Genomic DNA, 23,356 nt, shown 5'->3' on the forward strand with positions numbered 1-23,356 from the left:
GGTGATCGCTGGTGACACCGCACTACCGCTGACAGTGAAAGCATGACACACGCTGGCGTCACCCATGTCACTGGTGAAATCTATCAAACCCCGCAAATGCCACCCGAAGGTCTCCCCAACCCCATCAACTAAATATCACAACTTTAACTCTGCTGCTGTCAGAAATCGGTGGCAGCAATGAGGCAGAGGCTTCTTATTGCAGATGTAGCAGAGCTGAGTTTGTCAGATTCAGCAAGGACTAGTGATTTTTTTTTTTTGCATTAGATTATTTCTCTATTCATAGCACTGTGATCATGAATGTCCCAATCGGGGCTCACTGTCTACATTCCTTAATAGTATATTAAGTGCCACAGAAGGGAACATATAAACTCCATCCAGTTCCCAGGGCTGCAAAGCAACAGTGCTAACCACTGAGCCACCAGAGCTTCTGACTCCCAAACTGGTGCCATGGTAGCCATTTTTGCACCAGCCTGAAGAAGGGCAGTCATTGGCCCCAATGTGTGACAGCTGGTTAGATTGCAAGCTTCTAAGTCACACTTCATACCCCACATGTGAAGAAGTCATTCTATGGGTGTATGTGAAAACTTAATCTCCGAGCACGCCAAAATACTCGGAGGACGCCCGAGCAACGAGTATACTCGCTCATCACTACTTTTAACCTATCTATGCATGCTCTATGGTATATGCAGGCGCCATACCAATAAAGAAGCCGCTCATTATCCTATGTAGCAGAACTACAAGTCCCATCAGGCCCTGCAGTTCTGGAGACTTTTGCTTCCTTTTGTTTGTTTACAATAGAACGTTCTGAAACGTAAACAAAAAACAACAACTTTCACTTCCTGATGGAGCAGAGTCAGGAGAGTTCACAGCCCCTACAGATAACACGGGGTCATCGGCGCATGACCTCCTGACAAACCCAGCTCTGCTACACTATCGCCGACATCATGGCTTTCACTTCATGTTCTGCTTTTTCTTTTTTTTCTCGTGGGAATCAGTATCACGCCGTCCCGGAATCTCGCTTCCTAACTTCACTTTATTTTAGTTTTCTCAGCAACTACAAGATTATTATTATTATTTTGTTTTTTTCCACTCAGAACAATCATCATTATCCAGCTGAACCTCTCTGGAGCCTGGGAAAGCTGGGTGACTGCCTTTTGTCCCAGATGCTGATAATAGTAGAAATCATAGATTTCTATTTACTGATTGAGAAATATTGGAAAACTAGAAAGTGAGTATTTTTGATGTTGTACTTGCATTTTTAATAATAAGGGGCTGATCTGGAGACCCTGGAGGGCAGGACATGAGGGAGAGGTGTGCGGCAGCAGCACTGCCCCCTTCCTGCCTCCAGGCACCTCAGCAGCGACATGAGTGCTACCAATCACACCAGACTGGGGGAGGGCAGCGCAGACCTCACCCCTCTGGAGTAACTTCTGCAGAGGAAACTTGGAGCAGAAGCTCAGAAGTGTGTGAGAGAGAGGGAGCATGGTGACAGCCTGCAGGGCACCATGACATGCCAGCTGCTGAGCCTGCACCCACCACCCCGCATGGACTGGCAGGCTGAGCAGCAGCCGACCCCCTGAGTGGATGTAACTGTGCTGCCACACACCCACCATGTACCCTGCGGAGAACCTCACCAGCAGCACAGAGACCCCCAATGCCACCCTGCTGGGCAGCGGCAGCAGGCCCCCCACCATCCCAGCTGTCATGTTCCTCCTGGGGGTGGTGGGGAACCTGATCGCCATCATCGTCCTGTGCAAGTCCCGCAAGGAGCAGAAGGAGACCACCTTCTACACGCTGGTGTGCGGCCTGGCGCTCACCGACCTGCTGGGCACCTGCCTGGTGAGCCCGGTCACCATCGCCACCTACATCCAGAACCGCTGGCCGGGCGGAGACGCGCTGTGTGAATACAGCTCGTTCATCCTGCTGTTCTTCGGGCTGTCCGGCCTCAGCATCATCTGCGCCATGGCCATCGAGCGCTACCTGGCCATCAACCATGCCTACTTCTACAACCACTACGTGGACAAGAAGCTGGCGGGGCTCACCCTGTGCGCCATCTACGCCTCCAACGTGGTGTTCTGCGCGCTGCCCAGCATGGGCCTGGGCCGCTCCACCCTGCAGTACCCCAACACCTGGTGCTTCATCGACTGGCGCAGCAACGTGTCCGCCCAGGCCGCCTACTCCTACATGTACGCCGGCTTCAGCTCCTTCCTCATCCTCGTCACCGTGCTCTTCAACGTGCTGGTGTGCGCAGCGCTCATCCGCATGCACCGGCAGTTCGTGCGCAGGACGTCCCTGGGCACCGACACCCGCATCACCGACTTCAGGAGGCGGCGGAGCTTCCGCAGGATGGCAGGGGTCGAGATCCAGATGGTGATGGTCCTGGTGGTCACCTCCGTAGTGATCCTCATCTGCTCCAGCCCCCTGGTGGTGAGTGGCAGGCTGCAGCCGCGTGGAATGCCGGTGTGCGCTGTAATAATGCCCCTGTGCCCTGTATAGTGCCCTGTAATGGTGCCAGTATGACCAGCAATACTAATGCCAGTGTCCCCTGCAATAATGCCAGTGTGCCCTGTAATGGTGCCAGTGTCCCCTGCAATAATGCCAGTGTGCCCTGTAATGATGCCAGTGTCCCCTGCAATAATGCCAGTGTGCCCTGTAATGGTGCCAGTGTCCCCTGCAATAATGCCAGTGTCCTCTGTAATGATGCCCCTGTGCCCTGTAATAATGCCAGTGTGCCCTGTATAGTGCCCTGTAATGGTGCCAGTATGACCAGCAATACTAATGCCAGTGTGCACTGTAATAATGTCAGTGTCCCCTGCAATAATTCCCATGCCCTGTAATAATGCCCATGTCCCCTGCAATAATGCTAGTGTGCCCTGTAATAATGCCAGTGTCCCCTGCAATAATGCTAGTGTGCCCTGTAATGATGCCAGTGTCCCCTGTAATAACGCTAATGTGCCCTGTAATAATGTCAGTGTCCCCTGTAATAATGCCAGTGTCCCCTGTAATAATGCCAGTGTGCCCTGTAATGATGCCAGTGTCCCCTGTAATAATGCCAGTGTCCCCTGTAATAATGCTAGTGTCCCCTGTAATAATGTCAGTGTCCCCTGTAATAATGCCAGTGTCCCCTGTAATAATGATAGTGTGCCCTGTAATGATGCCCGTGTCCCCTGTAATAATGCCAGTGTCCCCTGTAATAATGATAGTGTCCCCTGTAATAATGCCAGTGTCCCCTGTAATAATGTCAGTGTCCCCTGCAATAATGCCAGTGTCCCCTGTAATAATGATAGTGTGCCCTGTAATGATGCCCGTGTCCCCTGTAATAATGCCAGTGTCCCCTGTAATAATGATAGTGTCCCCTGTAATAATGCCAGTGTCCCCTGCAATAATGCCAGTGTGCCCTGTAATAATGCCAGTGTCCCCTGTAATAATGCCAGTGTGCCCTGTATAGTGCCCTGTAATGGTGCCAGTATGACCAGCAATACTAATGCCAGTGTCCCCTGCAATAATGCCAGTGTGCCCTGTAATGGTGTCAGTGTCCCCTGCAATAATGCCAGTGTGCCCTGTAATGATGCCAGTGTCCCCTGCAATAATGCCAGTGTGCCCTGTAATGGTGCCAGTGTCCCCTGCAATAATGCCAGTGTCCTCTGTAATGATGCCCCTGTGCCCTGTAATAATGCCAGTGTGCCCTGTATAGTGCCCTGTAATGGTGCCAGTATGACCAGCAATACTAATGCCAGTGTGCACTGTAATAATGTCAGTGTCCCCTGCAATAATTCCCATGCCCTGTAATAATGCCCATGTCCCCTGCAATAATGCTAGTGTGCCCTGTAATAATGCCAGTGTCCCCTGCAATAACGCTAATGTGCCCTGTAATAATGTCAGTGTCCCCTGTAATAATGCCAGTGTCCCCTGTAATAATGCCAGTGTGCCCTGTAATGATGCCAGTGTCCCCTGTAATAATGCCAGTGTCCCCTGTAATAATGCTAGTGTCCCCTGTAATAATGTCAGTGTCCCCTGTAATAATGCCAGTGTCCCCTGTAATAATGATAGTGTGCCCTGTAATGATGCCCGTGTCCCCTGTAATAATGCCAGTGTCCCCTGTAATAATGATAGTGTCCCCTGTAATAATGCCAGTGTCCCCTGTAATAATGTCAGTGTCCCCTGCAATAATGCCAGTGTCCCCTGTAATAATGATAGTGTGCCCTGTAATGATGCCCGTGTCCCCTGTAATAATGCCAGTGTCCCCTGTAATAATGATAGTGTCCCCTGTAATAATGCCAGTGTCCCCTGCAATAATGCCAGTGTGCCCTGTAATAATGCCAGTGTCCCCTGTAATAATGCCAGTGTGCCCTGTATAGTGCCCTGTAATGGTGCCAGTATGACCAGCAATACTAATGCCAGTGTGCACTGTAATAATGCCAGTGTACACTGTAATAATGCCAGTGTCCCCTGTAATAATGCCCCTGTGCCCTGTAATAATGCCCATGTTCCCTGCAATAATGCCAGTGCCCTGTAATAATGCCCCTGTACCCTGTAATAATGCTAGTGTGCCCTGTATAGTGCCCTGTAATGGTGCCAGTATGACCACCAATACTAATGCCAGTGTGCCCTGTAATAATGTCCCTGTCCAGCAGTAATGTCAGTGTGCCCAGCAGTAGTGCGCTGTAACAATGCCGGTGTGCCCAGCAGTGAAGCTCTTGGCTTTCCTTTCCTCCCTCACATTAGATCCCTCTGTTCTCTATTACATTGTTTTCCTTTCTCATTTCTTCCCATTGTTCTTTCCTTTTCTCCCCCCCCCCCCCCCACACTGGATCTTTTTGTTCTTTCTCTCCATTGTTTTGTTCTTCCCATATCAGATCTTTATCTTCTTTCTGCACATTCTTTCTTTCTGTTTTTACTCCCTGTCACTGGATCTTTCTGTTCTTCCTCCTACACACTTTGTGTTTTTGTTCCTTATCCTGCACTTTGTATCTTTCTGTTCTTCCTGAACAATTTACCCTTTCATTCCTCAGGTTGGATCTTTCTATTCTTGATCCTGCAGGTTTTATCTTCCTGTTCTTTCCTGATTATGTTTCCTGTTCTCCTCACACTGGATCTCTCTGTTCTTTTTTTACATTGTATCATTTTTCTCACTATATCTTTGCTCTATTTGCGCATTGTATCGTTCCGTTCTTCTATTACACTGCATCTTTTTGTCATTACTGCTCTTTATACTTATCTATTTTTTCATAACTTTGTATATTTTGTTCTTCCATCACCTTGTATGTCTGTTGTTCTCTCACTTTGTATCTTTCTTTTCCTTTCTCACACTGGATCTTTCTATTCTTCCATCACTTTGTATCTTTCTGTTCTTCCATCACTTTGTATCTTTCTGTTCTTCCATCACTTTGTATCTTTCTGTTCTTCCATCACTTTGTATCTTTCTGTTCTTCCATCACTTTGTATCTTTCAGTTCTTCCATCACTTTGTATCTTTCTGTTCTTCCATCACTTTGTATCTTTCTGTTCTTCCATCACTTTGTCTCTTTCTGTTCTTCCATCACTTTGTCTCCTTCTGTTCTTCCATCACTTTGTCTCTTTCTGTTCTTCCATCACTTTGTCTCCTTCTGTTATTCCATCACTTTGTCTCTTTCTGTTCTTCCATCACTTTGTCTCCTTCTGTTCTTCCATCACTTTGTCTCTTTCTGTTCTTCCATCACTTTGTCTCTTTCTGTTCTTCCATCACTTTGTCTCTTTCTGTTCTTCCATCACTTTTTTCTCTTTCTGTTCTTCCATCACTTTGTATCTTTCTGTTCTTCCATCACTTTGTCTCCTTCTGTTCTTCCATCACTTTGTCTCTTTCTGTTCTTCCATCACTTTGTATCATTCTGTTCTTCCATCACTTTGTCTCCTGTTCTTCCATCACTTTGTCTCCTTCTGTTCTTCCATCACTTTGTCTCTTTCTGTTCTTCCATCACTTTTTTCTCTTTCTGTTCTTCCATCACTTTGTATCTTTCTGTTCTTCCATCACTTTGTCTCCTTCTGTTCTTCCATCACTTTGTCTCTTTCTGTTCTTCCATCACTTTGTCTCCTTCTGTTCTTCCATCACTTTGTCTCTTTCTGTTCTTCCATCACTTTGTCTCCTTCTGTTCTTCCATCACTTTGTCTCTTTCTGTTCTTCCATCACTTTGTCTCCTTCTGTTCTTCCATCACTTTGTCTCTTTCTGTTCTTCCATCACTTTGTCTCCTTCTGTTCTTCCATCACTTTGTCTCTTTCTGTTCTTCCATCACTTTGTCTCTTTCTGTTCTTCCATCACTTTGTCTCTTTCTGTTCTTCCATCACTTTTTTCTCTTTCTGTTCTTCCATCACTTTGTATCTTTCTGTTCTTCCATCACTTTGTCTCCTTCTGTTCTTCCATCACTTTGTCTCTTTCTGTTCTTCCATCACTTTGTATCATTCTGTTCTTCCATCACTTTGTCTCCTGTTCTTCCATCACTTTGTCTCTTTCTGTTCTTCCATCACTTTGTATCATTCTGTTCTTCCATCACTTTGTCTCTTTCTGTTCTTCCATCACTTTGTCTCTTTCTGTTCTTCCATCACTTTTTTCTCTTTCTGTTCTTCCATCACTTTGTCTCTTTCTGTTTTTCCATCACTTTGTCTCTTTCTGTTCTTCCATCACTTTGTCTCTTTCTGTTTTTCCATCACTTTGTCTCTTTCTGTTCTTCCATCACTTTATTTCTTTCTGTTCTTCCCTCACTCTGTATCTTTCTGTTCCTTTCTCACATTGTATCTGTCTATTCTTCCCTCAGATTGGATCTTTCTGTTCTTCCGTCACATTGGATCTTTCTGTTCCTGCTCCTTCACCTTATTTCTGTACTTTCCTCCACTCTTGATAATAGATCAGCAGCCTCAGATATAATAATTGTCAGTGTCTATCTGCTAGGAGGAGAAGTGTGGAGACGTATACTGTTCTGTGTGCACAGGCGTCTATGGGGCAGTATATCCGTCCAGCACGTATGTGGCAGAATTTTCCTTTTTTATACACTATATTTAGTATTTGAGCTGTTGCACTTTTCCAAACAGCAGGGAACTATAAGAAATTACATAGTAATTTGTAGTGAGCGTCAGTGGCAGATGGAGCCAATCCTACAGGTAATAGCCTTGGATCCCGAGCTCAGTTAAGCTGCAGGAAATCATTTAACCCCTTTGCTGCCAGGAGACTGTAGATAAAATGCAGCAGAATTGTCCCAGGTGTCAGACCCGATATCATATTCGTCGTTCAGTACCAGTTCTGCACGTCCACATTTCTATGTCCTGACAGTTACTAGAACTTGTCTGAAGAACTAAGGCAGAGTAGTGTCTCATGTAAAGTGTGCAGCACTACAAGTCTCAGCATGTGCTGACAGGCTGGGCTTTATTTCACCCTCACATGAGATTTTGGCAACATTTTCACCTCCAGCATTTATAGATTGCAAGTCTCAGCAGAAATGTCTAGAAGTTCTCATCAGAATGGCATGGGGTGGAGTGGCATGGGGTGGCATGGTCAGGTGTGGTGTGCAGTGTGTGTAAGAAGGCAGATTTTCCATTCAGGACTCTCGGAAAGCTGGGTGACATTGACTTTATACTTTTCCTTGTGCTATTCTGAGAATTGGAGAAACTCTGTAACTCTTCACCCAGGCTACAATTGACACTAAAATCTTAAAACGTCATCACCTCACTGAGCCGACTGACAGGTCAGAGTCGGTTTACACTAAAGCCTGCTGCATCTGCACTACGATCTTCCTTGCCCCAAATGTTGAGTAGTTAAAAGGATATGATTATTTTGGTTACAAAACAGTGCCACCCTTGTGCACTGGCTTTGTTAGGTATTGCAAGTCTGCCTCACTTCATCAGACAGGACTTGTGTGTGCATTACACACTCAGCCCTGCTACATCTGTACACAGCTGGCATCACCGAAGCATCACAATAATGCAGCTGTGGAGGCCACATTGGAATACATTGTACACACGCTGCCTTTGATGGACCCTAAATGAATAACTACATCCCAGGGGCTACGACGAACCCCATGGCGGGACCCTGACACTTGTTAATCAATGCATAAATGTCAGTTTTGGACATAATATATGAACATTTTTGAATGTTTTGGTGAAAAGTTGACGTGATCTAACTGGGAATCTAATTAAGGCAACATTTAATAACTGGATTATTTGGAAAATGATGTCCTAGTCTGAACTGAGATTTGTGTATGATGAGGGTTATCCAAGGAAGAAAAAGTCAAACTGGCTTCTCCTGTCTTGAAATGATTTCCTTGTCCTTCTGGTTCTTCAGCGCCGACTTATTCCACCCCATACAGATGACAGAAGGGGGGAAGGGAGTCTTGGATATCGCCAAAAGAAGGAAGGAGATGTGGAAAAGAAGCCACGATCAATGTCCATGATCCTCCTGTAATGTATCCCGAGCCCCAAAATGTCCAGAGTCTTAAAGGGGTTCTCTGTTTTTGATCAGGTGTGATCGGTTGGAAACCTAGCTATGTGTTTACTTTTCCTGCAGTGCCTCTAGAGGGCAAATAGAGTATTACACTGTGTCCATTGGGTCCTACGGAGGGAGAGGTGCTCTTCACAGACTGCTCTCCAGAAATCCGCTTCTGGCATATTGCAGAACTTTCCAGTAGTTATTTCATCCTCCCGTTTTGTATTACTAATTATTTCTAGTGCAGATATTAATAGACCTGATTGAATTGGCCAATTCCGCAATTTCCCCTAGAAAGTCAGGCTAATTTCATCCAGGCCGTCCGCACAATGCGCTCCTTCATTCTATACGTGTCTCGTGTGTGCGCCATTGTTCTGTGCTTTCTTGTACACCACAGAACGCCGTCCTGTGCCAAGGCCTCATTACTTACCCTTCGCGGTGCCAGGTCCTTCCCCATCCAAACGCATGGCTCGTAATCCGGTAACCTCATTATAGGAGGGCGTGGGGCAATCTGGTGAAAAAAAAAAGAAACAGAAAGGTCACGAATATAATGAAATTGGCACCGGGATGGGGTGGGGGGGACCAGTTGGCGACAGTTCATTAGGAGTCTCACCGGGGAGTTGTAGGCCGGACTCGGAGGTTGAGTCACGTCAGCATTTTTTGCCGTTGAGTCTTCACCCATTAAGAAAATAAAAGCTTGAAAATATTTAGGAGTCATGACAACAATAAGTGCAAAAATGTGAGCGTCCTGGAGGATGTGCCCTCCGCTCCGGCCATTACTGCTGCCGGCAGAGGAATTAGCCGTAAAGCCTTTGATCCTGCTCTGTTGGCTTGTGCCGTAATTATGGCGCCTGACACCAAGTCTAATTGTCACCGGGTTACTAAAAGCCGCTACGATGGGTTTCTACAAGACGGCCGTCTCCATCAGTAACCCCCTGACGGGGGGTTCAGTATTGACCAAGGATGTAACACCGGCCCGTCTGCTCCCTTATGGGCTTCATTGAAGGGCGGTCTACCGGCTGCACCTATGGGCCAGAATAGGGACCAGCGCTATGTGTGCGGTTCCTGCTGTGGCACAGTGGGCATGCTGTGGCCACCATGTAATACTACGACAATGCCCAAAAGAGTTTTTCCCTACCACGGATTGAGGGAATCAGAACCCGCGGCGATCGACCAGCTTCATTGTAGACTGTAAACTAGAGATGAGTGAAGCGATCCTGGACAATAATTCGAGGCCGCCGGACCGCTTCCCACGTGCCGGCATCCGCGGCTCCTCTTTTGATTAGCCGGACCGGCACAAAGTCATCGGATCCTTAGATTGATGCCGGTGATGCCGCCAGACTAATAAATGTGGAAGATTCCGGGAAATGATCCGACCATTGGAAAGTCATTGACACAACAGATGGTTCTCATGTGGACGTTGACCCCATCGCCCCCCCATGTACGTGGGGACATTGACCCTGTCGCTTCCCCATGTACGTGGACGCTGACCCCATTGCCCCATGTACGTGGACGTTGACCCCGTCGCCCCCATGTACGTGGATGTTGATCCTGTGGTCCCCCATGTACGTGGACGTTGACCCCGTCGCCCCCATGTACGTGGAAGTTGACCCCATTGACCCCCATGTATGTGGATGTTGACCCCGTCGTCCCCTCCATGTACGTGGACGTTGACCTGTCGCCCCCATGTAAGTGGACGTTGACCCCACCGCCCCCCCATGTACGCATTCAGCCCTGTGGTGTATGCAGGACAGACCAGATCCGCTCAAGACAATCAGGTTGGATAAGTATCTGTAAGAAATGTCAGGAATGACTGACCTGCTGCACTTGGCCGGGCACAAGAGGCTAAAAATAGAGCCACGGGGGTCATCAGTCCACGGCCCCCGATGGGCCTCCATACAATTGTGTAACATTGTAACACAAGAATTTCTTCTGACTGAAAGGAAAACTCGGCATAAAAAATGCATATAGTTCATGTAGTATATGGTCATAGAGTGCTGAATTATAAACCCCAAGCAATATTTGTGCCACCGTACACTGCAGAGGAATGTACTGTACATAGCAGCAGAAATACCCAAAACTAAACACTGCAAGATACACTCACTGGCCACTTTATTAGGTACACCATGCTAGTAACGGGTTGGACCCCCTTTTGCCTTCAGAACTGCCTCAATTCTTCGTGGCAGAGATTCAACAAGGTGCTGGAAGCATTCCTCAGAGATTTTGGACCATATTGACATGATGGCATCACACAGTTGGCGCAGATTTGTCGGCTGCACATCCCTGATGCGAATCTCCCGTTCCACCACATCCCAAAGATGCTCTATTGGATTGAGATCTGGTGACTGAGGAGGCCATTTGAGTACAGTGAACTCATTGTCATGTTCAAGAAACCAATCTGAGATGATTCGAGCTTTATGACATGGCGCATTATCCTGCTGAAAGTAGCCATCAGATGTTGGGTACATTGTGGTCATAAAGGGATGGACATGGTCAGCAACAATACTCAGGTAGGCTGTGGCGTTGCAACGATGCTCAATTGGTACCAAGGGGCCCAAAGAGTGCCAAGAAAAAATTCCCCACACCATGACACCACCACCACCAGCCTGAACCGTTGATACAAGGCAGGATGGATCCATGCTTTCATGTTGTTTACGCCAAATTCTGACCCTACCATCCGAATGTCGCAGCAGAAATCGAGACTCATCAGACCAGGCAACGTTTTTCCAATCTTCTACTGTCCAATTTCGATGAGCTTGTGCAAATTGTAGCCTCAGTTTCCTGTTCTTAGCTGAGAGGAGTGGTACCCGGTGTGGTCTTCTGCTGCTGTAGCCCATCTGCCTCAAAGTTCGACGCACTGTGCGTTCAGAGATGCTCTTCTGCCTACCTTGGTTGTAACGGGTGGCAATTTGAGTCACTGTTGCCTTTCTATCAGCTCGAACCAGTCTGCCCATTCTCCTCTGACCTCTGGCATCAACAAGGCATTTCCGGCCACAGAACTGCCGCTCACTGGATTTTTTTTCTTTTTCGGACCATTCTCTGTAAACCCTAGAGATGGTTGTGCGTGAAAATCCCAGTAGATCAGCAGTTTCTGAAATACTCAGACCAGCCCTTCTGGCACCAACAATCATGCCACGTTCAAAGGCACTCAAATCACCTTTCTTCCCCATACTGATGCTCGGTTTGAACTGCAGGAGATTGTCTTGACCATGTCTACATGCCTAAATGCACTGAGTTGCCGCCATGTGATTGGCTGATTAGAAATTAAGTCTTAACACACAGTTGGACAGGTGTACCTAATAAAGTGGCCAGTGAGTGTATAAAGAACGCTTTTATATTGTGCTCAAATAATACCACCATACAGTGCTCAAATAATACCACCCTATACTGCTCATGTATTACCACCATACTGTGCCCAAATAATTCCATTATAAAGGGCTCAAACAATTCCACCATACATTGCTCATATATTACCACCATACAGAGAGATACATAATACAGTGCTCATATAATACCACCATACAGTGTTCATAAAATGCCACCATACAGTGCCTAAATAATACCACCATACAGTACTCATATAATACCACCATGCAGAGAAATACATAATACAGTGCTCATAAAATGCCACCATACAGTGCTCATATAATACCACCATACAGTGCCTAAATAATACCACCATACAGTGCTCATATAATACCACCATACAGTGCTCATATAATACCACCATACAGTGACTAAATAATACCACCATGCAATGCTAACACACTACCTCTACACAGCGCCAAAACAATATCACCATATGTTACCACTATATAGTACTAAAATCATACCACCAGGAATTGATTAAAGTATACCGCCACGCAGTGAATAAATAATACCCATATACAGTGCTCGTTCTATGGTAATACCGCCAAGTACTGTAATAGAGCGGTAGAAGGTCGGTGTGCCAGGATATCGGTATACCTGGGTGCCCGTACGCCCGCTATGTTTTTAGACGGTTTTCTATCCCTATAGACTGGCGTCCACCATGTACAGTAATGGCAGACACATTGTTTGCGCTGACCAATCAGCTGCGCTGGCAAATATTAACCCACGCGGTGATAAGCGTGGCCTCCAGGGATAAGGGCGGCACAATAACTAGACGGCGGCCCGCTGCTGCTGATGGGGGCGGGGTACGCGGGGGCGTGCAACTGGGGCAGCTGTGTTAATTTGTTTTTAGTTACCTTGTGACCCGGTTTAACCCGTCGACGGCTGGACGGGACTGAGGCCGACCAATGGGAGGTGTAATATCAAATCACTTAAAGGAATGCTCCTCTGGGCAGAAGGGTCATGGCAAGTGAGGGGGCGGAGCCTGACACAGAGACTTCCTGTGGCCCCACCCCCTAGGAGTCACACAGTGTAACCATTTTCTGGGCCCCAATGCAAAATTCTGGCCTAACACTGGGGGCTTCAATCCATGGTTTCCTCTCTCCCCATCCCCCGCCACGCGTTCTGCCAGCTGCCTTCATTTTTCCCATTTCCCAGCATGCACTTGACTTCCTGTCTGGGTGACCACCTGTTCCCTCCATGCAGCTGTGGCTCCTGAACTGTCACATTAAAGCTGCGTTCACACATTGCAGCTTTATCCCAGTTTTGAGGAGGGAAAAAACGCACCACGGCCGCAACGTGTGAACACAACCTAAGCGCTATGTGCAGTAGCAGGGAGGAGATGGCCCCTGGCTGTTGGGGGCCCCTTTTAGGGTGTGTGCACACGTTGCGGATTCTGCTGCGGTGTACAGTACCCTTTTAGTCTATGGGAAATGAAATCCGCAGTGCACACGGTGCGGAATTTTCCACTCGGATTTGCGCGGTTTCAGAACCGCAGCATGTCACTTCTTTGTGCGGATTCTGCTGCGGTTTGGTATCTGCTCCATTATAGGAATCCGCAGGTGTCAAACCGCAGGTCCTTAGACAAATCCCCACCGAAAATTCCGCAGCAGAACCCGCAACGTGTGCACACACCCTAAGACTTTGCATTGGGGCCCAGGAGCTGCGGATCTATACCCTGTGTCTGCAGCGATGCGCCGGGGACTTACAGCGGCTCCCATGTTTGTGCCCCAGGGCCACGGCGCTCATCACTGTGCGCTACTGCGCCAGCCTGGGGCTGATAACAGAGGACAATAGCAGCATGCATTCTGTATCCACTCCGTGTGTAATAACCGCAGGAAATCCTCATACTCTGCAGATGTAGCAGAGCTGAGTGTCATATGCTGTATAAGAATATAGAGAATGCAGCAGAGCTGAGTGTGTCATATGCTGTATAAGAATTGAGAGAATGCAGCAGAGCTGAGTGTGTCATATGCTGTATAAGAATTGAGAGAATGCAGCAGAGCTGAGTGTGTCATATGCTGTATAAGAATTGAGAGAATGCAGCAGAGCTGAGTGTGTCATATGCTGTATAAGAATTGAGAGAATGTAGCAGAGCTGAGTGTGTCATATGCTGTATAAGAATAGAGAGAATGTAGCAGAGCTGAGTGTGTCATATGCTGTATAAGAATTGAGGGAATGTAGCAGAGCTGAGTGTGTCATAAGCTGTATAAGAATAGAGAGAATGTAGCAGAGCTGAGTGTGTCATATGCTGTATAAGAATTGAGAGAATGCAGCAGAGCTGAGTGTGTCATATGCTGTATAATAGAGAGAATGCAGCAGAGCTGAGTGTGTCATATGCTGTATAAGAATTGAGAGAATGTAGCAGAGCTGAGTGTCATATGCTGTATAAGAATAGAGAGAATGAAGCAGAGCTGAGTGTGTCATATGCTGTATAAGAATAGAGAGAATGAAGCAGAGCTGAGTGTGTCATATGCTGTATAAGAATTGAGAGAATGCAGCAAAGCTGAGTGTGTCATATGCTGTATAAGAATAGAGAGAATGCAGCAGAGCTGAGTGCGTCTTTGTGGCTCCATCATTAGTGACTTCTCAGGGAATCAGGATAATGCATTTGACCAACCTGCAGTCCTATGTAAGAGTCACATTATAACACGACACTAAGCGGTGCCTAATGACTTCCTCAGCTCTGCTGCCTTTGGTAGACCCTCCAGACATGCATTAGTGGGGTCTTCAGTGCATTTAATGACAGGCAGAAAACCAGATTGGAATTTTGAGCTTCCTGCATTTCTGGAAATGAGCCCCCGGCATCTGCGAGGAAATTGGATTTGTGTTCTGTCTGCCGGGTCGTCATCTGCTGTAGAAGAGACTTATTCTTGAAGGTTCAGTGTCTGCTGCCTGATGATACACAGGGATCTCTTAGATGTAGCAGAGCCGAGTTTGTCACTTTTCTTCTCGTGCATTGTGTCTCACTCATCAAACATTGCGATAACTCAGTGAATTAAAGGAGAACTCGTCCAGCGTCTCCTCTCTGCCATATTCTCAGGCTCCGTTCACACAGTTGGTGCGGTTTTACTCATTCTGCTTTTTTCGTGCAAAATCAGTGCGGAAATCGGATTTTCTTGCATTTTTTTTTTTTTTTTTAACGTCTGCAGCCGGTTAATTTCTGCTGCAAAAAAAGTGCAGATTTTACATGTTCCTTTCTATGGGGACCCCTAAATTCGCAGACCTGGAGTTGTGGGTACTTTTGTGCTTTTCTGCAACAAAAAAAAACACTTATAAAAAAGTGGAAAATATGCTCAAGGGGTTTTAGATGAAGAAAGTCTGCGCCAAATACGCGACGTGTGAACGCAGCCTAAATTTTCTGACAATGTAGTGCGAGCAATGGATAGATGGGGCCAGAAGAGATGATGACAGTCCCATGTAATGCAGTCCTGTGTAATATAACCTGATTCATCATGCTGTGCCAAATGACAAATTCGGCTCTGCTATATCTGCATGATTGGCTTTTCAGGTTACATAACTCCACCGCCATATATGCTGCGTGTAATGGAGACTGCGGCGCGATATCCGTCATCTGCACACAGACAATATTGGGTGGCGGACAATCAGGGATTTTAGCTGTGTTTGTTTTCTTGGCATCTTGCAGACACTACACCCTGTTATATAAGGAAAGGACTGGCAGAAGCTGCCACCTGTTGGACACTCTGCACATGACAGCCGCTGCTGCTGACTGTGGAAGTTTTTAAACTTTTCTGAAACTACAACTTCAACTTTCAGCCTTTGGGTATCAGAGCATGCTGGGAGTTGTAGTTGCAGAACAAGCCACAGGTTGGTTTTCCAATTCTGTAAAGGCATAGGTTTCTCCAACAAGCTCAATAACCTCTGTATTACCATCATAGACATTGGTGTAGGTCATACCTGCCAGAGCCCCCCACCCCTGCAGCATTAAGACCCTTATGACCGATCCGTCAAAGACCATACAGATAAGTAGCTTCCCAAAATATCATTTTATTTCGATTCGGATCTGATGTAACAACCCCCCCCCCTTCAAAAGAGTCTTTTATTGCAAAAATAATGCAACTTTGTAAATAGTTTTGATTGATAATATCCAACCGTTTTGCGTACGCAGCTCCAGTGCAGTCTTATGTGTCTCCATAGTTGTGCAGATTACACCACTGCTACCTTCCCTTTGCTTTGTCTTCTTTAGTCAGTAGGGGAGTAAGAGAGAGCGCAGAATATCAGGACAGCTGCATCCGACTACATAGAGTTTGCTTGTCGTCTGTAGTCATGGAGACACATTGCAGCTGTATACACTAATGGATTTTTTTTTAATCAGGATTGTTTGCAAAGTTACTTTAGTTTTCATTTTAGATGCATTGGAAGGATACAAAAATTGCCTGAAAGTAGATATACAAAGACTATAATAAGAAACCCTTGGGGTACGGCAATGGGGTCGCAGGGGGCGCCTCGGATTGGCAGATTGTTACATTGTAGCTAATATTTTGGAGCTCAGGTTTCTATGTTGTTTTTTTCATCACTGGAGTTTTTAGAAGTCGCTGAGACCAAAAGAAAGAAAAGTATAGAACCATAGGGGGCATGACGAGCGGGCGGCCGCTATGTGATGGCTTCATCCACCCATAGGGGGCAGTACGCAGCGAGTGGCCACTGTATGGTGGCTTCATCCACCCATAGGGGGCAGGACGAACGGGCGACCGCTGGGTCATGGCTTCATCCAACCACACAGGATTCTGCAGAGATGAAACAGTTACTCTGGTCATAGCCTGCAATTATAGGAGGGGATCTTCATTCTCGAGCTGGGATGGTAGGGAGTCTCCACCCACCTTCATCCAGCATTATTTGCCAGGATTTGCACCCACTTAGGTCCAGCTGGTCACTTCTGCCTCATGTACACTCATTATGGAGAAACTGTTGACGGGTCAGGAGAGGCGGCAGATATAGTGCTTGTTAGACCTTCTCTTCTAAAAATAAGCTGCTCCATGACCATCAGTCACTTTGCCGTCATCCTCCCTTACATTGGACTTTCGTTAGTTTTCCACGAACTCTGATGATCATGGCTGATCGCCATCTTCTCTGGAGGTACAGAGACGCCGATTCTTGGCCTGGGGTTACTTACAGGTCCGCACCGTTTGTGATTTGGCTTAGAAACGCCCTCGGTTCACAAAGAAGCTAATGATAGTTATACTAATGATAGAGTCGATCAGGAAGGATCAGCCAAGAGAAGGTTCATACAAGGTCCTTCAAGTTCAACCAGGAAAAAGAGTAAGCGAGTCCAGAAAGACGGGAGACGCTCTGAGACTTTCATGTGGGAACTTATTGGTTCTGTTAGTTCTTGTCATAAAGATGATACAATCAGTTATTCTTGTGAAATGTAAATATAATAAAAGTCTGGTCAATGTCAGTCAGCAGCCGACGAGGAAGTAGCACCTCCTAAGTCAATATGCCATAAAGACATTTCATAAGGTGCCCACAGGTAGCGGTTAGCTGAGTGCGTGTTCATCCGAAAGCTATCCCTCCTGACCCCCCATACACATGCATGCTCATCTCAGCCAACAGCTATCCCTCCCGACCCCCCATACACATGCATGCTCATCTCAGCCAACATCTATCCCTCCCGACCCCATACACATGCATGCTCATCTCAGCCAACAACTATCCCTCCCGACCCCCCATACACATGCATGCTCATCTCAGCCAACAGCTATCCCTCCCGTTCCCCATACACATGCATGCTCATCTCAGCCAACAGCTATCCCTCCCGACCCCATACCCACACACGCTTATCTCAGCCAACAGCTATCTCTCCTGACCCCCCATACACATTCATGCTCATCTCAGCCAACAGCTATCCCGCCCGGCCCCCCATACCCACACAAGCTTATCTTGGGCCAACAACTATCCCCCCCTGACACCTCATACACATGCATGCTCATGTCGGCCAACAGCTATCCACCCCGAGCCCCATACACATGCATGCTCATGTCGGCCAACAGCTACCTCCCCAAGCCAGATATACATGCATGCTCATGTCGGCCAAGGCTATCCTCCCCGACCCCCATACCCATGCATGCTCATCTCAGCCAACAGCTATCCCTCCCAACCCCATACACATGTATGCTCATCTCAGCCAACAGCTATCCCTCCTGACCCCCCATACACATGCATGCTCATCTCAGCCAACAGCTATTCCTCCCGACCTCCCATACACATGCATGCTCATCTCAGCCAACAGCTATCCCTGCCGACCGCATAACCCATGCATGCTCATCTCAGCCAACAGTTATCCCTCCCGTCCCTCATGCACATGCATGCTCATCTCAGCCAACAGCTATCCCTCCCGGCCCCCATACACATGCATGCTCATCTCAGCCAACAGCTATCCCTCCTGACCCCCCATACACATGCATGCTCATCTCAGCCAACAGCTATCCCTCCCGACCCCCATACACATGCATGCTCATCTCAGTCAACAACTATCCCTCCCGACCCCCATACCCACACACGCTTATCTCAGCCAACAGCTATCTCTCCTGACCCCCATACACATGCATGCTCATCTCAGCCAACAGCTATCCCTCCCGACCCCCATACACATGCATGCTCATCTCAGTCAACAACTATCCCTCCCGACCCCCATACCCACACACGCTTATCTCAGCCAACAGCTATCTCTCCTGACCCCCATACACATGCATGCTCATCTCAGCCAACAGCTATCCCTCCCGGCCCCCATACACATGCATGCTCATCTCAGTCAACAACTATCCCTCCCGACCCCCATACCCACACACGCTTATCTCAGCCAACAGCTATCTCTCCTGACCCCCCATACACATGCATGCTCATCTCAGCCAACAGCTATCCCTCCCGACCCCCATACACATGCATGCGCATCTCAGTCAACAACTATCCCTCCCGACCCCCATACCCACACACGCTTATCTCAGCCAACAGCTATCTCTCCTGACCCCCATACACATGCATGCTCATCTCAGCCAACAGCTATCCCGCCCGGCCCCCCATACCCACACAAGCTTATCTCGGGCCAACAACTATCCCCCCCTGACACCTCATACACATGCATGCTCATGTCGGCCAACAGCTATCCACCCCGAGCCCCATACACATGCATGCTCATGTCGGCCAACAGCTACCTCCCCAAGCCAGATATACATGCATGCTCATGTCGGCCAAGGCTATCCTCCCTGAGCCCCATACACATGCATGCTCATGTCGGCCAACAGCTATCCCTCCTGACACATCATACACATGCATGCTCATCTCAGCCAGCAGCTATCCACCCTGAGCCCCATACACATGCATGCTCATGTCGGCCAACAGCTACCCCCCCGAGCCAGATACATATGCATGCTCATGTCGGCCAACAGCTATCCCCCCGAGCCAGATATACATGCATGCTCATGTCAGCCAAAGCTATCCCCCCGAGCCCCAAACACATGCATGCTCATGTCGGCCAACAGCTACCCCCCCTGAGCTAGATATACATTCATGCTCATGTCGGCCAACAGCTACCCCCCCAAGCCAGATATACATGCATGCTCATGTCGGCCAAAGCTATCCGCCCCGAGCCCCATACACATGCATGCTCATGTAGGCCAACAGCTATCCCCCCAAGCCCCATACACATTCATGCTCATGTCGGCCAACAGCTATCCCCCCAAGCCCCTTATACATGCTTGCTCATGTCGGCCAACAGCTATCCCTCCCGTTCCCCCATACACATGCATGCTCAGCTCAGCAAACAGCTATCCCTCCCGACCCCCATACACATGCATGCTCATGTCGGCCAACAGCTATCTGTCCCGACCCCTGTATACATGCATGCTCATCTCGGCCAACAGCTATCCCCCCCTACCTCCAGCTAGATGACTGATGTCTATTCCAGTCCATAAGTTGTGCCTGTTTTTGCTACTTGGTCCCATTCGCTTCACTTGAGATAACCTGCAATACTAAACATGAACATTAAACCAGAGTGGCGCTGTTTCCCTCCAAAGAAAAAAATCAGCTGCTAATCTCCATTTTAGGACAACCCCTTTAATTTTTGCCTACTTCTTAAGTATTGAGTTCTCCTCGTGTGAGTCTTGAGCTGTACATCGTTCTCCTTGACTTCTAGACTCCACCACAAGTGCAGTTTACAGGCGGGTTGGTACATCAATCTGTGTCTGGTATTTCTTAGCCTACGGTTCATTCCATTCTTCTATATTTAGGATGTCAGACATCATTTCCACTTAGTTAAAAAGGTGATATTGTTCCAGCACCGAAGAATAATTGGCCTGTTTTGTCTAGCAGATGGTCATGCCTCTTGCCAGGCATTATTCTAGAAGCATCCATATGAAGTGGTCAGGATGTAGACATGTTGTATGTTGAGTCTTTGCACTGTTACATATGTCACAGTGGTTTCATACCTACTGGTTAAATATAAAAAACCTACTCCATCTTACGTGTTCCTTCACATTCCATTCCTGTTCCATCTGATCTCAATAATCCAGAGCTACAAAAATTTGTAACTTCCTTTGCGTCAAGCAATGACTAATCATGTTCTTCTCAAATCTCGTGCAGGTACGGATTTTCATCAACCAGCTCTATCAACCACCGGTGGAGAAGGACATAGCAAGCAACCTGGACCTGAAGGCCATCAGACTTGCATCGATCAATCCCATCTTGGATCCATGGATTTATATCCTCCTGAGGAAGACTGTACTTAGCAAAGTCATTGAAAAGATCAAGTGTCTATTCTGCCGGATCGGCAGCGGCAGGAGGCCACACTCTGCGGGAAGCTTCAATTGCACGGATGGAAAAAGAGCCTCTTCGGTTCTTTCAAGTCATTCTCCGTCTTTTGTATGCAGAGAGCTCCGAGAAGTTAGCTCTACGTCCCAGACTTTACTCTACCCTCTTGAACTGAGCGATAGCTTCAGAAGCAGCACAGTTTTACCTGGGGCTACTATGGCTATAAATCTTCCAGGAGCTCCAGACAGGACGTTACGTGGTTCTGACCAGTCTGTGTCCTCTCAGGGTCAAGATTCTGAGAATGTACTGTTAGTCAAAGAGACTCTACCAAGACAGAACAGCACTTCATCCAAGGGAAACCCACTTCACGTCACTTTTCCCGATGAGACCTTGAATGTATCAGAGAAATGTATCTAGGACTTTCAGGTTGTCCGCATTGGACATTTAGATCTTGGTGACTATGATGAGACCCAAACACAATGTTCCAGTTACTCCAAGACAGTGTCTTGGGATGGAAACCTCTTTTATCCATCACAAGGTACATATCAATCAGAAATCTGATGGTTCTCAACAAATTGTAGACCAGAGATGGTGTGCCGGTGGTGGTCTTTACCAACAGGTCTTGGGTTTCCGGCACCACTGACTACTCTATTAGCACTTTCGATGTTCATATCCACCATTGGTGGCTGATTTGGAGGAGGTTAAATGATCAATTCTAAGACTATTGACACTTTCACCGACAAATCCAATTTGGCTTCTCCTCGATGATGAATGTCCATGTGTCTAGCTAAGCTTTAACAAATGTGAATTTTTAATAGACGACTATGTATGTATTTGGGATTTTTAATGTATTTATTGTCTTCTCCGTGAGAAGGTTTTTAGACTCTAAATGTCTAGCTAAAAGAAAGAAAAAGCAAATATTCTCCTTTTTCCAGGAATATTGCTTGACAGCTTTTATTACCGTATTCCCCCCCCCCCCAACAAAAAAAAATAAGGTTTTGCACTAAGTTGAAACACTTTGTTTGGCATCAATTGATATTTAAGGCTAGTGATGGAGTTTGTGCACGTCAGCAACGCAAAGGAATACAACAATATCTTTGTTCCAGAGTGTGGAATTGACGTAAGATCATCGAATGTAACCCAGTCCATAAAACACAACATGCCTAGTCATAGTAGACATCGTAGATGGACTAGTAGCCACTTCTCAGAGGGTCTCCAGTAGTAAAAATAGAGCCCTAGAGAAGGACATTGCAAGCAACCTGGACCTGAAGGCCATCAGACTTGCATCGATCAATCCCTTCTTGGATTCATGGATTTAGATCCTCCTGAGGAAGACTGTACTTAGCAAAGTCATTGAAAAGATCTTTGTTCCCTAGTGTGGAATTGACGTAAGATCATCGAATGTAACCCAGTCCATAAAACTCAACATGACTAGTCATAGTAGACATCGTAGATGGACTAGTAGCCACTTCTCAGAGGGTCTCCAGTAGTAAAAATAGACCCCTAGAGGCCACCACTGAAAAAAAGTTATCATTTGTAGAGTGTTCGGTTTCAAAGTTCACGATCAGTCAACGATACCCAATAATAAAGTGGTTGCCTGATGTTAAATGAGCCCTTCGTTGCCCTCTTAAGGTACGTTTACATAGTAGGGTGTCTCCTAACCAGGATTGCCCTCTATTATCTTCAGGAGAGACGTTCTAGAAGCCAAACTCATGGTTCTTGGAGACGCTCAGAATCCATTCGAAGCAGTGGAAATCCACCAATTTTAATGCTTCCCAATAGTGGTTACCCTTTTGATCAGCCGCTTACTTATCCAAATACTTTTGGGCATTTTGGGACCTTTATGGAAGTCCCGTTCAAGGGACAGCTGGCATCACAATACAATTCTACGGGACCAAGCAGATAGTTGTATATGAGAGTTATGGAATAATTCATCCCCATAAAAAAAGTCTTATAAGTATTTATGGTGTCCGCTCCATTTATGACGGGAATTTTTTTAAAAATAGCTAAAAATCAGGGAAGGCCTTTTTAACAATGGATTATGTTGTGCCGGTTGTGAGAATATCCTTACATTGCTGAGCATTGTGCCTGTGTACACAAAAAAAATGCCTGTCTGTGATGTTCATGGATATATTAATTTATAATTGTGTCATCCACTCATTATGTACAGGTTGTAATTCCTGTCCGGGTACAATCAGTGGCTCATCTGTCACAGTCAGAGAATATCCTGTGGTGCGTAAGTCACTGCTGTACAAGAGACTGACTCTAGGTGTGGCACAGACTTGCTTGTTGGGGGGGATGTGTAAGAACAAAACAGAAGATGACTTCTATGATTCTATGCCCATACGCCGCCATATGCAAAGTTTTCCACCAACATTCCACCAGTTGCACAGAGCTTTCCCTGTCCATGTGCCGTCCACTCTGTGTAATGTTTCCCGACCTCACGTCCATTGACTAATTTCGCATTTTGGGTTGATAGATTACTCTATGTACCCTTCCAACTGTGCCTAACGTCAATCCTGGCCCAAAAAACCTTTATAGATGATTTATCCGAACACAGCACTTACTGATTGTGGTTGACACAGTTGATGAATCCTGTCCGGAAGGAATGTCATCACCGATGCATGTTCCGTTGCTTTCCGTGGCCATGTGAATTGCTTTATTGTAATCGCATTCTGAATGTGTATTCGTCAAAACCAGTTTTATCGACCAATAGTTTTGTTTTATGGGGTGGGGAGGGTGGATCACAATAAAATTATGTTGTTGAAATCA

The 23,356-nt window shown here is 46.8% G+C and overlaps 1 protein-coding gene across 1 annotated transcript; it reads left to right on the forward strand.

Annotated features, from left to right (window-relative positions):
- The first annotated feature begins 1,360 nt into the window (after window positions 1-1,360).
- PTGER4 (prostaglandin E receptor 4) lies at window positions 1,361-23,356 on the forward strand. The gene is made up of 2 exons (XM_073562654.1): window positions 1,361-2,427; window positions 20,417-23,356. The coding sequence occupies exons 1-2, from the start codon at window positions 1,612-1,614 to the stop codon at window positions 20,999-21,001; spliced, it is 1,401 nt and encodes a 466-aa protein (XP_073418755.1). The 5' UTR covers window positions 1,361-1,611; the 3' UTR covers window positions 21,002-23,356.

The sequence above is a fragment of the Dendrobates tinctorius genome, unplaced genomic scaffold (assembly GCF_039654945.1).
Source record: "Dendrobates tinctorius isolate UK_male_01 unplaced genomic scaffold, ASM3965494v1 ptg000362l, whole genome shotgun sequence".
Classification (NCBI taxonomy): Eukaryota; Metazoa; Chordata; class Amphibia; order Anura; family Dendrobatidae; genus Dendrobates; species Dendrobates tinctorius.

Excerpts from the sequence above, each read along its gene's own strand:
- PTGER4 (XM_073562654.1), top strand. The coding sequence starts at position 1,612 with ATGTACCCTGCGGAGAACCTCACCAGCAGCACAGAGACCCCCAATGCC. Across the intron at positions 2,428-20,416 it reads TCTGCTCCAGCCCCCTGGTG|GTACGGATTTTCATCAACCA; the intron begins GTGAGTGGCAGG and ends AATCTCGTGCAG.